At 37.1% G+C, this 19,121-nt stretch overlaps 1 protein-coding gene across 1 annotated transcript in view; it reads left to right on the forward strand.

Annotated features, from left to right (window-relative positions):
• The first annotated feature begins 6,030 nt into the window (after positions 1–6,030).
• Positions 6,031–19,121, forward strand: part of LOC131411274 (bifunctional heparan sulfate N-deacetylase/N-sulfotransferase 3) — a 145,640-nt gene continuing 132,549 nt past the window's right edge. The window contains exon 1 of the mRNA XM_058549961.1: positions 6,031–7,156. Within this exon, the coding sequence (XP_058405944.1) occupies positions 6,134–7,156 (1,023 nt within the window). The 5' untranslated portion in view covers positions 6,031–6,133. The remainder of the gene's footprint in view (positions 7,157–19,121) is intronic.

The following is a 19,121-nucleotide window of genomic DNA, read 5'->3' on the forward strand; positions in this document are numbered from 1 at the left end:
AACATTTGGAATTTATTAGAGCATAGATGGTAGTGAAAGCCAGGGAGTATGTGAGCTCATCTGGGGACGGGGGAGGCATGAGAAGAAGCCTGAGGGTGGACATGGTGCTGGTTATGCCTCTTCCTTTGCTCTGAGACCTGACTGAATCTGACGTTAGATTCCCACATCAAAGGTGGACTTCTGTGCTTCCCACAACTCTGCTTATACCTGAATGCTTGTAGCTGTCCCTTTATGAACCCTTAGTGCATTCTTATTGGCCATCTTCAGGATATTTCTCTCGTTTTAGATCGTCATCATCATCATCATCATCATCATCACCACAGGTAACATTTAGTATATTCATTCTATGTGCCAGACACTTTTCTAAGAGCTTTTTATAGTTGATCTCATAATCCTCATTAAAACCCTGCTAAGTAGGTCCAACAAGTATCCCCATTTTCATAGAAGGAAACTGAAGCATCTAAAGGTAATAGCTCACTGGTATCCATTTCCTGAGTTCCTGGCATGGAAGGGACGTGTTGCGGTTGCCTTCCCCAGTGCATAGTGTCTTCAGTGCAGGCTGTGGAGTTCAAATTTCAGTTCACCCACTATGAGCTGTGGTATCTTGCATAGGTTACTTAGTCTTCAAAGGTCCCGACACTGCCTTAGCACATAGTTAGTACTCCTTAATGTTAGCTGTGCTGCTGTTGGTCTTATTCTACCTTCCCATATCATGTTATTTCCTTCAGTGTGCCTTATAGGGAGTCCTCAAGGAGTGGTGATGTTTATAACCAGCCCAACCTGGCAACTTTCCTGCATCTGCTGTGACTATTCCAAAATGTCTGCCTAAATGGTTTGTCCATTTTCTAAATTTAATATTCAATTTCTTGGTCATTCAGCATATTCCTCATCATATCTTGAGTAGGTAGCCAAATTCAACCACAACTGTCAGCTCTCTACTTCTAACCAAGACGCTTGTGTCCATGGAAACTCTCTGACATGGAGGCTAGTGCACCTGTTCTTTGTCCTTCAGAGAACCCTTCAGACAATGCCAAAGTCTGTAATTTCTACGTATTTTTGTGAGAGCACTTCAAGAACACAGTCATCACTATATGAAGTGTTTGCCTGTTGAGCTTGTTGGCCTTTAAAAATATTTTTATCCCGTTTCTTGTTCGAAAGATTACTGGGAATAACACGAATCCTATCCCCTTGGAAATTTCACTCTAACAAGAAAGAGAGACATTAAACAAATAACATTGCTAGTAATGTTTAGTACGCGTTGTGATAAAAGCCCCAAAGGAAAAGTGATTATAATTAGAGTACATACTCCGGGGACCCTGTGTAAAGGGGAGAGGAGTGGAGTTTCCTGAGGAATTGAATGTGTGTCGCATGTCAAGACTTGCCTGTGACCCGTCAATTTCAAGTATTTCCTTGACTCTTTTATTTGTCAACGTCCAACTACGTATTTTATAGAACATTGTGATTTTGCTATCTCCCCAGGCATCATGTAGTCACCTGTCTGAACCTTAAGTGTACATCACCAGCTCGAGCCAATTTCCACTCCAAGCTTCTGTGTTTCTATTACTGGCATCTTTATTCTTCTAGTCCCCACGCCTGCCCACTGCCCCAACCATACTCTAATAGTAATCATGTCCTTTTCTGTTTTCCTCCCAAGTCTCTCTTGGTTTTCATTCTCCCTGCTAACCACCTTAGACTGGACTCACACACCCCGACCTGGGTTGTGCAGCAGCATCTTAGCTGAGCTGTTCTGACTCCACCTCCTTCTGCATTCTGTACAGTGTGGCATATACTCTCTCTGTTCCTATTACTGCCATTTGTCCATACCGGATGTCACTGCTAGACTAATTATCCATAAACACTATTTTTATTGTCTCTCTTCTGTTGAAATACATCCAATGCTCTTTATTTCCAAGTCAGCATCCTTGTGCTTCACAATTATTTCTAAGAGCATTCATTAATCTGCAGGACTCTTTCAATGAAATATCATTTCCATTTTCAATCCAACACATAGTGTCTTATAATTAATTTAGTCTCACTCTCAGGTAAATACATTGTAACCATTTCATTTCTTCAACTTTGCTGGGTTTTTTTTCCTTTGACATGTTCACCCCATCCTCGTATCCAAACCCTGCCCATCATGCTATGTCCCCATTAAGCACCATGTCTCTTGGAAACTGCCACTGACTTTCCTAAATTTCATTAATCTCTCTTACTCTTTCCTCTAAAACTTGTAACAGGTATAATCTGCACAACCTAAATCACTACTTAGTATGTGCAACATAGTGTTGGCTGCTTAATGAGTCTTGTTCCGCCCAATAAAGACTATGCTTCTGCAGACAAGAATCATTCCTAATATTACTTCTGTAGTGTCCCCAGCACCTACTACAGCACTAAGCCCAAAGCAGGTGTTCAATAAATACCTGATGACTGATTGCAGTATGATTAATTGATAGATATCTTTGGGTGAATGAAGATTTACTATCTACCGGTGTGGCTTTTTATCCCATGTTGGGATTGTATGACTATATTTTCTTAGTATTAAGTAAACAGAGACATTGAATCCAGCAAATGTGTAGATAATTATAATCATACGAATAGTGATGTGTAACCTTAAAAATAAGTTATGGCATTAGAGTAAAGTAGAAGTGTCAAATTAACCCATAAGGTTAATATGCCATTGTATTCAACTAATTCCACAAATAGTCAGTGGGTGCTTACTCTGTGCCTGGCACAAGGGGCTCCATGATAGACAAAAGAAGCATTATGTCTACCCCCTTGGAGCTTACCGTTAGACAAGGGAGAGGGACTTTAAATGAAATTTTAATTACAATAGTGTCAAGAAGTACAGAGGCGAGATACTTTCCACAGTGGCCATGTGTAACTGCTGGGTCTCACCAAGTTGGGAAGGTCAGCTCCATACTGAGAAGGTTTCACAGGGGAATTGTGTGGAGGACCTTAGTTTTCCACATGTACCTGTCTTCCGAGTGATGCCCCACCAGTGAAGGGCTCAGGAGAAGCTGCTACAGGGCCACTCTATGCAGAAGAAGGAGTGACAGCAACAGTTCAGTCCATCCTGAGATTTTCAGAGCTGAGACATACAGAGAATGAGAAGTTGTTGCTGGTGGATGAGGTTGCAGTAAGAACAGTATATTTTGAGAGCCCACACCAGAGACTAAATTTGGCCACAGCAGAATGAGATGTGCAGTTGAAAAAGGTTTGCAGAAAACCTAGAGAATCTTGATGTATCCATTTAAATATGTTAGACCAAATCCTACCCTCAGGGACATAGACTGGAATTCCCTTTGGCTTCAGGAGGAAACTTGAAGAGTTTAATGGAAAAGAAATGTCTTTCCATTTCTAGTATTTTATACCTGCTAATGGAGAAGTTTCCTGATATACGTCCTAAATAGTGAGAGCAAATACTCCTCACCACTCTGCCTCATCACATGTAAGAATTGTATGAGTCACATGCCTTTCATTTCTGACAAGAGGAACAAACTACGAAACACCGCTATCTGAAATGTGAAATGGGGTAATACATTTTGTATCCAGTCAAAAACACTTCACAGCTAAAATTGAAACAGAGGCATAGAGAGATTTGAGATTTTGTATCCTGCTGTTATACCCCAGAATATTATATTATTCATAAACATGTACATAACTCTAGAAGTGCAATTACCTTTCAGAATGAAATAACTACAGTTACAATGAAAACTCTCAGTTGTCCTGGTAATTTTGATTTGCTTAAATTACACCTAACCCTATGCTAGAATGTTTAAAAGAATAGAATGTTATCCTTTATATTAGATTTATTTTAGAGCATGTTGGATCACTTGATGGCATTTCACTTGGCAGAGGGTTGGTGTATGGCAGACCTCATATGACATTCCAAGTTCTCGCCCTCCTTTCTTTGCCGTGTCCCTCAGACTTGTCCCTTCCCACATTCTCCTGACCTGTGATCACTAACAGTTCATGACTGGATTGTGGGAAATGAGCCCGCACTGGCTTGCCAGACTTGACTCTCTACCACAGCTCTATGATATCTTCCACGCTACTGATTAATTCATTTTCCTGAAAAATCTCACTCTTATCACGTTATTCCCCAAATCAGGAATGTGTAATGGCTCCCTACGGGCTTTCTCAACCTTGAACTTCTATGCTACCAAATTTCTCCATAATCTGAGTTACCCATACTTTGTAAAATTTATTTTTTAGGTATTCTTCACTCTTTCCTTCTACTCTCCATCAGAGTGTCCCGTGCCCAATGTTGTGCTCACTCCTGCCTCTATCAAGTTCCCTCTATCTCAAATGCCAATTTATATTATCCTCATCCTTCAAGGCTCTGCCCAAATCATACCTCCCTCCAGAGCACTGCAGACCCTCAACTGCCATAGTCTCTTTCTTCTCTCATCCCGGTACAGTCATTTGTCTCTAATCAACAACCCATACATTGTCATTTGTCATTCTAGTCACTATCTCTACTTTATAATTTTGGACTTTTTAAAGAAATTCACTCTGCTGAACATATATATTTTAAATAGAAAGATAGTTACCCCATAAATATTTGAATGAATGACATAGATACCCTAAATATTTGAATGAATAAACTATAGTATATAATTTACAGGATAAATAACGTATTTATCCTGTAAAAATCCCACAGTTATACTCCAGAATATTATATTTTTCATAAATATAAACATATGTTATTCAAAATATTGTTCATTGCTTATTTCATAGGTGAATATCACAGAATTTTAGAGCCAGAATGTTCTTGGTAATTATTTATTCTCACCTCATCAGTTTGCTTGGAAGGTACTGGGGCTAAAGTGACACAATTAATAAGGGGAAGAGAGGCAATGACCCCTAATTTTATGGAAAACATCAAGTACAATGTTCTCCACCAGTGCTTGTTGTCTTACCAGGCAGCTTTCAGCCTGCTTCATGGATAATGACAAGACTTTTCTTAATCTCTTTTATATTCCATGATATTTCCTTGAAAAGTGCCAGAACCATAAGACTCTAATAAACTTCTGCTCTAAGAACCACTCATGTTTCTTTCTTTGTCTTTTTCAAAAGCTACTAAATTCTTTAAAGGTTACTAAGACTTGAAAGAGATTTTAAATTATAGCATAACAAGGTATTTCGTGAAGTTTCAGTTGTTTTCATTATGTTTTTAAAAAATACTTTAATAGTACTTTTTTCATATAATTACTGAGCTCTTTTAACAAAAAAGCAGAAACAGAATGGTACGCAAAATGGTTCTACATTAAGTATGTCCTCCCCAGAAGCACATGATGCCCTCATGGTCTCACACCAGTGCTGAGGGCACCTCGGGGAGTGTTTCACTCCACATGCTCTTCTCACCAAAAGACTGCCCTGGTTTTTAAAAACCCTACTATGTAAATATACAGTTCTAAGATGACCATTTGTGTCGGGAGACCTTATCTGCATTTTGAAATGGTTATTCTAATGAAAGCAACTCTCATAGGGTTCTTTCTCTAATAAATTTGAAATGTAAATATAATGACAAAATTCACTGTGTCAACAACTTTTCAGGAAAAGAAAACCTGATGTCTTAATTGTAGCATTTAATGAAAATGTCTAAACTATTAGGAATTTTCAGTATATGTAATTAAACACAAGTAGCTTGAGTATGCATTACATGATGTGGCAGTGTATGCACGGCTCAGGTGACCTGTCTGTGGTCTCAAGTCTATGTTATCTACAGAGTTTGATGCAAAGCTCAGAGACTAAAAGGAAATTCCTTGTTAGCCCAATGTCTTTTTTACACTATGGATAGAGACTTCTGTTCAATGGAGCCCTTTTCCCCTTTCCACCCTTCCCGTGTCCTCATCTAGATCTGGGAGAAGGAAAGGAAGAGTTTCTTACTTTCCACACACCAGTTTATCTGCCTAACAGGATGCCACTTGTGCTGGGTCAACAGGATAAAAAACTTGCTCATTTTAATGCTTCAGACTGAATGTTTTATATTCTGTTTTATTCTACTTTTCAGACTATATTTTCTGTGAGTCCTGATTACACGATACAAATGTGCTGCGATGGTAACATAAACTATTGACTGAGCCTGGAAAAGTACCTGAGACACCATCTTTTCTTCTTTTCTTTTTTTATGGTGCTTCTATTGGAACAGTGTGAGGAAAGTATATACAACATGAGTTTTATCATGAAACTTCACAGACACTTTCAAAGGACAGTTATTCTGCTTGCCACATTTTGCATGGTGAGCATTGTTATTTCCGCTTACTACCTGTACAGTGGCTACAGACAGGAAAATGAACTCTCTGAGATGGCTTCAGAAGTGGACTGTGGGGACTTCCAACACATACCATACAGGCTGATGGAAGTGAAGACAACGAAGCTCTCTGATGCCTTGAAGACAGACCCCACAGTCCTAGTGTTTGTGGAGAGCCAGTACTCATCGCTTGGCCAAGACATCATTATGATTCTAGAATCAAGTAGATTCCAATATCACATTGAAATTGCTCCTGGAAAGGGGGATCTCCCAGCACTTATAGAAAAAACTAAAGGCAAATATATTCTCATTATTTATGAGAATATTTTAAAGTATATAAACATGGACTCTTGGAATCGAAGCCTCTTAGATAAATACTGTGTAGAATATGGTGTGGGTGTCATTGGATTCCATAAAACCAGTGAGAAGAGCCTACAGAGCTTTCAGTTGAAAAGTTTCCCTTTTTCCATATATGGAAACCTTGCAGTGAAAGATTGTTGTATTAATCCTCATTCTCCATTGCTTCATGTGACCAAATCGTCCAAGCTTGAAAAAGGTTCTTTACCTGGAACTGACTGGACAGTTTTTCAGATTAATCACTCAGCCTACCAACCAGTAATATTTGCCAAAGTAAAGATCCCAGAAAACCTTTCTCCTCCCATCTCTAAAGGTGCTTTTTATGCCACTGTCATACACGACCTGGGGCTTCACGATGGAATTCAAAGAGTCCTTTTTGGCAACAACTTGAACTTTTGGTTGCACAAGCTCATCTTCATAGATGCGGTTTCCTTCTTGTCAGGGAAGAGGCTCACGTTGTCCCTGGACAGGTACATTCTTGTGGATATCGATGATATCTTTGTGGGAAAGGAGGGAACAAGAATGAAGACGAACGATGTTAAGGTAAGGCTTTATTATCTCAAAGTTTCCAAGTTTAGTTCATCTCTCAGGACCAACTGTCCTGGTTTGTCCTAGGCTAAGGTATTTCCCAGGACTTGGGACTTTTATTTATCAGGAAAGTCTTAGGCAAACTGGGATGACTTGCCTACTCTATCTCTCAGCCCTAGAACAACTAAGTAGATAATATATTTCTCTCTGCATGAAGAAAAATGAAGATTGTACCAAAAGATTGAGTGTGGCAGGATCCTGAAATGGTTTTCTATATGGATTTAAAACTACCAAGTGGAAACTATTTTGTTTAATTACTGTTCAGAAATGATCTACCTTAGAAAACTGTTACTAATCTAGACTTTAGTCCATTTAAATATGAAATCAAAGTGAATTTGTTTTAATGAAAATAAATATTCCCACAAATTTTCAAGAATTAAAGATCTCATAAGTAGCAGGTTCTGAACTTCCTATTTTTAGAAGTCAAATGTGCAACTCATTTTCTCTTAATTTTTTGAAACTCTGAAAATTAGCACTACCAAATATGGAGAGCGATGAATACACAAGCATACTTATTGACATATAAACACAAGGATTTAAAGTAACTTTTGGAATTCGTTGAACATTTCTGGTACATATATGAAGGCCATCATGCTTCATTTAAATTGCATTGGATTTCTTATTGTGTAAAACTGCTGCCCTTAAGGAGAAAACAATTGTTTGAAGTTAGTTGGTTATTAATGTGAACAGATTGTGTTTCGTAAACAACTGGTTGTTTAATATTAATGAAATTTAAAATTAAAATGGTCTACATTTATCTTAGTTCCTATTCAAAAGGCCAGAGGACTCTATCTCTGTTATAGTACATACTGATTTCTCATAAAAGTGAAAGGAGAGACTTTTGATACATAATTTTTATTCTGTACAGCTTTGACCTTTTGGTAAAATAAGAACTAAATCAGATGGAAAAAAAAAGCTTGAAAACTGCATTCTTTTCTCCAGATACTAGGATCTTGCAAACAATAGTAATGTTCATCACACTAGTTAAATGAGCTAAAAATACCAGGACCATTAAATGTTACCATAAGGGAGTGTAAAGACGGAAAAGAAAAAAAAAAACCTTCATATTCTTGGCAATATTTTAGACTCTTCCTTTTAACTCAATAGAAATTAATTAATAAAGAAGTTGTGTTTAAGTTTTCATTAAGTCTTTTGAAATATACTCTTGAAAATAGCTAAATTAAAACCAAGATGATAATTTAAACATTTATTATGTGCTTGAAAATTACAAGCAATACATCATTCTCTTTCCCGTTTTTCCATTTCCAAATATTATGATACAAAATGTTTTTACAGTTCTATTTCTAAAGTAAAATTCTTTAAAACTACCAAAAATTTGTTGTTATGCCATTTAAAAATATGCTACATAAATCTCTGAGTTTTTTTATGCAAACCCTACTGTGTCCTCTAAAATTATACAAAATACAAAATGCCTTTTGTGCTCTTCAGGCTAAGCCATTTTTAAGGGGTATAAAAAAATTAAAGCCTTACAGAATACATTCAATAAGAATTTCCCATGTGTAAAACATTTTATGAATTGCTCACATTTAGATGGAAATATATTTTCTAACCAACCTGAAGGCTTAGACGAAAGTATGTTTTGAATTATTTGGGTTTTAAGACTACTTCTAAATTGTAGCTGTGATTGTGTCTCAAAACACTAATTCATTGTAGTCAGTTGCCCTGAGAGTCTAAATGTATTCACTTGTTCATTCATTCATTCATTCTTTCTTTTTTTGATTCATTCTGTAACTAGTTATTAAGCATGTCCTACATGTGACGCATCTTCGGCAATATGTAGATAGAATCATAAACCATGGTGTTATCCCTTTAGAAGAGAGGATGGGGGAGAGCACAGTTGTAGAAGCCCAGAAAGCACATAGTTGAAGATGGTGCTGGGCATCTACCTGCTCGGTACTTGATTCAGCCATAGCACATGCCAGGCACAGAGGCAGGCACTAGGAATGCAAAGATAAATAAAGCATGGCTCCTCTCTTAATGAGTCTACTGTCTTGGTGGTAGTGGGGAGGGGGGGTAAATAGATAAATAGCTTACAATGTGATAAGTACAATGGTAGAGGGTCTGCATGGTTTTATGTAAGTAATGCTGTGGGAAACATTATACTGTGTGCTATGTACCAGAAGCTATTAAGTAAGACATATTTGGAAGGCAAGACTAAAGTGATATGATGATTTGGGAGGCTGTGGTGTGGTATTCAGATAAAAGAAGGCAATTTCTTGAAACTAGGAAATGAAAATAAGAATGGAGAAGGAAGTACCAATTTAAGAATTATTTAGGCTGTAAAATTGAACAACTTACTAATTGGATCAATGAAGATGAAAGAGAATATAATCAAAGATGACATTAAGATTTTTAGCACAGGTGAATTATAGTTTGTTATTCCAACAATAAAGAAGGAGAAGAGAGCAAGAGGATCATAGGCAAGCTCACCAGAGGTCACATTAAAAATTTCAGCTTTATTGAAATGCATCTGGGACATATAGGTGCAGATGTTTAACAGGTAGTTGGCTCACAAGAGAAGTCTAAGTAGCAAATATAGTTTTCAAAGTCATCATTGTATAGGGAAAGGTTCAAAGCATGGAAGTATGTGAGATCAGCCAAGGAAAGGGTTTATAGAGTGATAAGGGAAGATGATCAAGTATAGAATCTTGAGAAAAACCATCTTTCAGATAACAGAGAGAGATGATCCCATAAATAAGAGTCAAAAAGAACAGTCAGAGACCAGGAAGCTATGATGCTATAGAAGCCTTGGGAGTGAAGATCTTCAGGGAGGGTGTGATCAGCAGTATAAAATCCAACAGCCGAGTCCACTGACTTAAGGACTGGCAAGTCTCCTTTGGAAAGAGATAAAGGTCACTGGGGACTCTTGCAAAATCCGTGTGAATGAAGTGATAGAGGCAGAGGCACAGTTGCAGTAAGTTTAGGAGTAAATTAAGGGGTTAAGACATGGAGAAGGGGAGTGTGGAGTATTCAGTGGAGAAATTTTGATATGAAAGAGACAAGAGAAATGAGCTGGAGAGTGGACCAGAGTTACGGTGACCAACCATCCTGGTTTGCCCGAACTGAGGGCATTCAATGCTAAACTCAGGGAGTCCCAGGCAATCGGGGATGATAGGTCTACCTAACTAACTAGTGCAAGGGAAGGATTTTTTCTTACGAAGAGTGATCAAAGAGACTAGGGTCTAAGAAAAGGTCATGGATTTGGTGATTAATAGTACATAATTAATGGAAATATTTTAATTGGGTTCTTTTATTTAATTATTACCACTTATGAACAAATATTATATTTTCCCTATTTGAAGTATTAGGAAAATTGAAAAAATGTGAGAAAATTGAAGATAACCTGGAATGTTACTTGCAAAATTAGAATGATGATGCACAACATAAATTTTAACTACTATACTCATCACTACAAAAGTGTTATTTTTTTCCCTCATGTGGAACAAAAAATGTTTTATAATTTAATCAGAAAATTAGAATTAGCAATGCAATATCAGTTTTTACCTACCTAGCTGTTGAATAGTATGAGCATGTTTTAAAGAGCCTCAAAGCTACAAAAGAAACTGTGATGTGGCACAAAATATATGACTCTTCCTGAGGAAGAAAAAAATAACAGACCTAAGGTGTTGTCATCATTATTTGTGGAATTTATAAGCTACAAGCCATAGCCCGTAAGGAACCAAAGCAGAACATAGTTTAAACAAAAATATTCTTCAAAAGTGGCAATACTAACTTCAGTTAAATTGAAGTTAGAAAAAGGTGTGTGTGTGTGTATGTTTTATTGAACTATATGGACAAGAGTTGTCTCAAATTCCCCATGGACTCGTTTTGTGATGTTAGAAAATTCAAGTTCCTTGTGTTCTAAAACCTACCCTCAAACTTCCAAAGACCAAGCATACAGAAAGGGTTTTAGGAGTGGGACAGTGATGTATAAACAGATGTTTCTGCCATTAAAGCATTTTAAAGTTACACATGAAAGTGCAGTATGATCAAATGAATATTAACAATTCAGATTCTCTCTCAGAAGAATGAACTCACTCTTGGACATCCATTAGACCTTTAGACTTCGACCATTTCATGTAGCATTTCACTCCTAAGACAGGTGGGAAGCAGAACAGGGAGGAGGCTCTGGTAAAGGTGGTCTTTTAGGGTTCACTGAACTCTGCAGTTACGCTCTCGACGAATAAAGGAGCTCTGTGTTACTTTCTTCTCCTGCGTTTCTCCCTCCTTCTCCTTCTGTAATAGCAAGCATTATCTATCTGACTCCGTCAGACTTTCTAACACCCATGAGGAAATGAAGAGCCAGCCTGGCTGTGTGTGAGCACACCACAGAGGTGCCTGGGGGGACTCAGCAACCCCTCCCTCTCCTCACGATCCCACCCCTTCCCCACTGTTTCCTTATACTTCACTATTCCTTAATTTGGCTGTTTGTGGATTACCCCTTAAAAAAAAAATCCACATTTTTAGGGTGGCCTCATAAGAGAGCAGTTCTTAAATCTTTAATACAATGTCACGAGTGACTTGGTCATTATTTTCCTCTGTAATGGAAGATCCCAGAGCACCTCGGGAAAAGAAAGTGCTGAAAATAGAAGTAGGAAGCGTTAAAGCTCTGAGAGATGAGTGGTGTCAGGCTCTGAAGACAAACCTGGCTGACTTCTCAGTCTTGCTGGGGGCAGACCCCTGGGGGCTGTACCTGGAGGTAAAGATGAGCTCCATGCTGCCTGAGGTCACCCTCTCCTAAGAACGTTCACCACCCCAGCTAAGGTACAGCCAGAGGCTTCATAAAATCACCGAAAAAGAACTTAACATACCAAACGTTTGGGGGGAAAAGGCAACTGCAATCAGTTATTCTGTCATAAGTAATAATAGAAAGGATGCAAAAATTTCTCCAGATAGTTCACTCTTCACGGTGCTCTGAACGGATGTCAAGGCCTTACAGAGCGCCAATTCTTTTTCCTCCCCCTAAACCCATATTTTTCTAATTCTTTTCCATTATTGCTGATGTTTCCTATCTTTTATTTGCTGACACTCATGTTATTGCATTATGCTCTGGAAGCACGTGTCTGTTGGATACCAGTACTTTAAATTTGTTAGAATCACTTCATGACCCGATACAATATTCCTTGTGTACTTGACAAGAACACGTATTCTCCGTCAAGGTATATCTGTTAGTTCCATTTTGTTAACAGCATTGTTCAAATCTTCTATATTCTTACTGTTTTGATCTTCTTTTGGAGGCAGGGGAAGGAATGGGGTGTGCTACTTGATGTTACCAAAGGAGGTGTGTTTAATTCTCCAGCTCTGATGGTGGATTGTAAATATTTCCTTGTTTTTCTCTCAGTTATTACCTTATATATTTTGAAGCTATGTTACTTAAGTATATATTTGTTTATATATATATATATTTTTTTTTTTTTTTTCTGGTGAGGGAGATTGGCCCTGAGCTAACATCTGTGCCCATCTTCCTCTATTTTATATATGGGATGCTGCCACAGCATGGTTTGATGAGTGGTGCATAGGTCCACACCCAGGATCCGAACCCACGAACCCCAGGCCAATAAAGTGGAGAATGCAAACTTAACCACTATGCCACCGGGCCAGCCCCTATATATTTATATTTTAATTTAATGTTTTATCATTCTGTGGTTACCTTACTACTAATATAGCTACACTGGTTTTTGTTGGTTACTATTTGGTTACTAAAATCATACATTACCTCATTTTTATATTTGTTCTATCTCTCTTCTCTCTGTGACTTTACATTATAAATTAGTTTTGAAAACAACTTGTAGATGAATTTTGCTTTTTATCTACTATGTCAGTATTCATCTATTAATAAACAAGATCAGTTTATGTACACTTAATTTGATTACCAATGTGTATGGATTTTTTTCAGCTATCTTATTTTGTGCTTTATATTTACTGCACTTGTTCTGTTTCTTCTTTCTTTCTCTCTGTCCTTTTCTGTCTTTATTTGAATTGATTGTCAGTTTCCTTCTTCGTTCTACCCACTTCTGGTCTGAAATGTATATATTTTATTTCTATTCTTTTGGTAGTCTTTCCAGAAATGTAAACATATGTCCTAAACAAGTGCTAATATTAATGTCTTCACACCTCAGGCAAAAAGTACAAAGTACTTCATGTCCAGTCATGTCCACCCTCTTTTGCCTGATGAGCCATTCTTGTTTCAGATTGGTTAACTATGTTGCTGTTGTTGTTGAATCCCAGAGAGTAGACATCATTATTATTTTTACTACTATCGAAGTTTGATTAGATTGGCCTACTGCTTTTCCACAGAGAAGCCAGAGTGATTCCATTAACTTATAATTCAGATCATGTCCTTCCTCTGCTCAGAATCCTCCAGTGATTTCCAGTCTCACCCACACTAAAAACCAAAATTCTTACGGTGTTTTACACCCTGGCAATTCTGTTGACTGTTGTCAGTTTAGCAGTTTTGAGTGAATTAGGGTGGCCCAATGACAGTTTGGTGCTAGATCAATTGAAGAACAGAATTTGCCCATAATTCAGATAATTTAACTTTTTCTATCTGTATGTACTCAGACTCATAGTCTATATGATGTTTTATGTTGCTTTATACAGACATTCATAACATTTTTTTAAAGAATAAAAACAAAATAGAAAAAAAATGAAGAAAATCCTGATATATTATCTCTTGGTCTCTGAGAAGTTTAAATTAATAGCTAAAGCACATTTTTTATTCTTAACTTTTATAGGCCATTTTTGCACAATGAAACTGTAGGTTGAGATACAAAATAGATCTTAAAATCATAATAAAATAAATTATGAGATCTACTTGACATAATTTATGGACTGTTTATAGACCAAGGAAACATAGTCAAAGTCAAATTGTTTTATTAACCTTCAAAGTGGACTAAAATTTTAAAGGCACTAAAATTTATTCATATGGTAAGTATTGGAATTTTACCTTAAAAAATAGGTGCTTTCTCATTTTCATATTAATAATTGTATTGATTATACATAATTATTAAAATGTATAGTTATTAATTACATGATTATTAAAATAGCTACGTATTTGTTTTCTATTGCTGCTGTAACAAATTACCACCAACTTAGTGGCTTAAAACAACCCAAATTTATTATTTTACAGTTCTGGAGGTTAGAGGTCCAACATGGGTCCCATTGGGCTAAGTTCAAGGTGCGGGCAGAGCTGTGCTCCTTTCTGGAGGCTCCAGGGGAGAATCCATTGCCACCTTTCCACCTTCTAGAGTCTGCCCACATTCCTTGGCTCATGTTCCCTTCTTTCATCTCCAAAGCTAGCAATGTTGCATGTCTCTGTGCCTTTCTTTCATAGCCACATCTCCCTCTGACTAAAACTGGGAAAGTTTACCACTTTTAAGGACCCATGGCGTTAGATTGGTCCACCTGGGTAATCCAGAATAATCTGCCCATTCCAAGGTCGTTAATTTAATCACACCTGCACAATCCCTTTTGTCGTGTAAAGTAACATATTCACAGGTTCCAGGGATTAGGACATGGACATCTTGGGGGGTGTGGGGGTGAGGGAGGAGGCATATTCTGCCTACCACAAGCTATGCTCTTCGTGTAATCATGCCAGCAATTCTTACAGCAGCTCAACTCCCCAAAGACTTTACTACTGTTCTCACTGGGTAATGAAACTTTGAGGACATATATATGATCAAATAATTAATTTAGCTCTCTGAGTCAATAGTAATTAATTGGGGAAAATTAAATTATTGTGCTCTTAAACTCTCCATATCCCTTACACTCTAAAGGTTAACATGGGCCAACAAGTAACCCTTTCTTCACTTGGAAATTTAGCTCTCCAAAGATTGCTCAGTAGAGCAGATGTGTGACTATCATCAATTCACTGTTTTAGTACTTTCTAATGTCATTTTTCTAGAAGTGCATCCATTATGAGACTAATTAAAAACCAATTTTAAAGGCCACTTTATTAGGACCACCACACAGTTACTTAAGCACTGGGTACCATTTTCATTATACTTTTCTTCTCTTTCTATTTTATTCTCTTTGGCCTATCTTGTATTCCTGCATCCACCTCAGCCTCAGTGCTCTTATTTTATTTGATCGGCCTTTCCTTCTTTGGAATCTCTACTCTAATTACCCCAATACAAAACAACAGTGGAGTTCTGTTCCATCTGTTTATCCCTTCTCTCCTCACTCCCCTGCTTTGATTCTCTGGGGTTTGGATTTGTACAGCAATGCTTTTTTTTTCCCCTTTAGATTTACATATTTATTTTTACGTAACTAGCTGTCTCTATTTTTTTCTCTGAACTATACATACTGAGTAGAATCAGCTTTCCAAAAAAAAGAACAAGAAAAAAACATTGCATGTAGAAATTAAGCCAGCTGGTTGGGGCATTGAACAATGATCTATCCAAAAAAAAAAGTTCTTCACTATTCTTTATCTTAGATTAAATAATCTATATATACCAGAACAACATATAACAGAGCCTTTTCTTTTTTTAGGAATCCTAAAAGACAAGGTATTTGAGTTCACATGGAAAGATAACTTACTTGAGTAAATGAATTGAGTGGTTTTGACAATAAACTGTTGAAAGGCTAGAGCTGCTGTCATCAAGGTAGTTAACACTTGTATCCTGCCAGACTTCGATTTCTGATATACTGCAAAATTCCTTTAGGAGATTTTGTATAACATCTTAACAAAAATTATCTGACAATATTTTCAAGAGAAAAAAGGTATTATAATGAAAACTCTTTTAACTCTAGTGTATTTGCTTTGACAAAAATAGTCTAGGTTAATATTCAAAAGATTTTTGCCTAATTTGCTAATCTGCTCTAGAAATGCAATACACAGTTAAAGGGAGTAAAGGGAGAAGAGAAAACCCTTTCCCAGTCTTTGTTATTTCTTGTCTGATACAGGGGCATTATCATTGGTCTGACTGAGGGGCAAACGCACAGTGGAAAAGGAAAGCTGTGTTTTTCATTCTTGTTAGAACTTTCTTGCTGGAACTAGATCTCCAAAATCATTGTCACTTGCGACTTCACAAGAACTACTTAGTACTCAGTTTCTATTCTCAGAGAAGACCCAATTGTTCATTGCACTCAAAAAAAGCTCTATTTCCCTAAGTGGGATCAGTCTCTAATGGATTCCAGTGAGAGGAGGCTGTTCAGCAATCCTTCAGGATAATTCAGAGCCTTAGCAGAGGCTCTGGGCCCGGTGTTCAATGGTCTCTGCTTAGAAATTGACACAATGTCAATGCAACATCCTCAAGAGCAAGGAGAGCCTGGGAAGGTAATGTCCTGCACTTTTTGGTTTCTAAGCCATCAACAGTTTTCAGACTGGTTCTCTGTAACTGAATGCCTCTAAAGAGCAAAATCATAACTGAAGTTAAGCTAACCCTCAAGTCACTCACATCTGACATAGTCAACAGTTTATAACTGCATTTTTATTGTTGATGAGCCTAAAACACAGATTTTTTTTTCTTTGCTGGAAGAGATTTGCCCTGAGCTAACATCTGTTGCCAATCTTCCTCTCTTTTTCTTCCGTCCCCAAAGCCCCAGTACATAGTTGTATATTCTAGTTGTAAGTCCTTCTAGTTCTTCTTTCTGAGCCGCCACCACAGCGTGGTTACTGACAGATGAGCAGTGTGGTTTCGCACCCGGGAACCGAACCCAGGCCACCAACGTGGAGTGCGCCAAACTTTAACCACTAGGCACTCAGGACTGGCTCATAAAACACAGATATGTTTTAAGTCACCATTGATGACTGACTTGTACTGATGAATCAACTTGTAATTTGTAAATAAACAAAAAGCAGAGTGCCATAGTATTTTTTAAAGGAACAATCCAAGAATTTGCCACTAGTATTATCTTAAACAGTCTTTCACTCAGAGATGTTTAGATGTGATCACTTATCAAGATGAGACTATTTTCATGAGTTTCCAAACCACAGAAAAGGCAAAATAATCATTTAAAATGCTTGTTTAGATATCAAGATTTCCTAATCCCACACTCATAGATTTTGACTTGATAGATCTAGGGAGGGCCCAGGAATCTCTATGTTTAATATGCTCACCTAGATAATTCTAATGCATATGCTAGAGATGCATGTTTGAGGAAATACTGGTTTACATAAACTACATTCAATATTATTGCAAAATATGAAGACATTAGTCCTATTATCTTTCTCTGTACAGAGCATGTCCAAATGATTTTGTATAAAAATATTTAATTCTACATATATAAGCAAATATATAATGGAAAGAGGTCACAATAAAATTAATAGTTTTGTGAGTGATTTCAACCTGATGGAAAAGTTCTTATTTTCACTTTTTTTTGAGCTATATGTCAAGATTGTGTGACAATATTTTGGCAAAGGTGCATGCACATGAAACTTCTTGTGGAGATGGATAGGGTAGATTTTACATGAAGGCACAAGAAGTAGAGGATTTGAGGAAGTGATTCCAGTAAATGGATGACTTAGCACAGCCTAGTTAGAGGACACTGGAGAATTTTGACAAAGTAAAGTAATGAAAGGTATATTGGTTCTGTGATCTTTCAGGAACCTGCACATCAGGTCAGTCAGAATAAGAGACTCCAGAGGCAGTGAGGGTCATGAGCAGGAGATTTAAGAACTAGGATAGAGAAATGGTATTGGCCTTTGGGGGGAAGTTGATGCGGAAGGGAGGAAGGACCAGAGAGAGAGAGAAAAGGAAGCATGTGATATATTGTTTATGTTCCAGGTCTAATTGGATGTGCTTATAATGAGATATCAAAGAAATCACAAAAGTGTAGGTTGGATTATAGGTGGAATTCTAAAAGGTTAATTCTAAAAGAATTAACAAGGGAAGTATTTTTGAATGAAGAAAAGAAATTTTATCTTTGAAAGCTTTAAACTGTGATTCAAACATTTGTCTTTGAGAAGCTACAGTTAGAGAGGGATAGGTTTGTTTGTTTTGTCCAAAGTGAAAATAAATTTTCATTGTTTTCAAATATGTAAATAATACAAGAGCTTTGTAATAAAAACAATCAAACAATGTAGAAAACTACAATGAAGAAAGCTAAAAATATCTCCGCTAAGTCCCACTACGTACTAGATTTATTCATTCTTTAATGTTTGAAAATATGATAGGTAAAATTTTTTATTTCGTTAATTTTTCAATTTTTATTTTTATTTAACTGTGAGAGAGGTCACATTTATTGCCCATTTGTATTTCTGTTTTGAGAACTGCCCTTTGTCCATATTTCTGTTTGGGTGTTATTTTTGTTATTGATCTGTACGATACTATCTCTTCATAAAGAAAAAGACATGTACCACTCGGAGGTGATGGTCTCAGCCTTTTTTTTTTCCAGTTTAATGTGTCATAAATAACTTTTTCATTCATTCATGTAATTAAAGATAGGATTTACTTTCCTTCCACTTACAAGTCTCTCCTGACAGTTACCATTTTTCCTTTTATTTCACACAAATAGAACAGTATGTTTCTTGGTTGGTATATAGAATTCACATATCCATATTCCCAGAAAACCTCATGAAAATTGTCATAAATTAAATTAAAAGAACCTCAATATCAGAGGGAGAAAGCTGCTGCAACCTCGTTCAGAAGCTACCAAGTCACAGCCCCTCACACCGTCCCTGTGGTGACCAGCTTACTGACACGTGACCACTCAGAGCATCCTTCCTCCCCTGTGAAGATGGGAAGGACCCACCTTCCTCAGAGGGTCCTCAGGAGAATGCAGTGAACCTATGAATGTGAAAGCACTTTACAAATTATAAATCGTTATCTCTGAGTTTGTGTCTTTTTCTGAGATGAGAGAGTTGGATTTAATCATTTCTGGGATTTCTACTAGTTCTAACTATGTGAGAGTCTAAAATATTATTAAGGGAAGCCCAGCACCAGTGGATTTGAACAGA

The sequence above is a fragment of the Diceros bicornis genome, chromosome 11 (assembly GCF_020826845.1).
Source record: "Diceros bicornis minor isolate mBicDic1 chromosome 11, mDicBic1.mat.cur, whole genome shotgun sequence".
Lineage (NCBI taxonomy): Eukaryota > Metazoa > Chordata > Mammalia > Perissodactyla > Rhinocerotidae > Diceros > Diceros bicornis.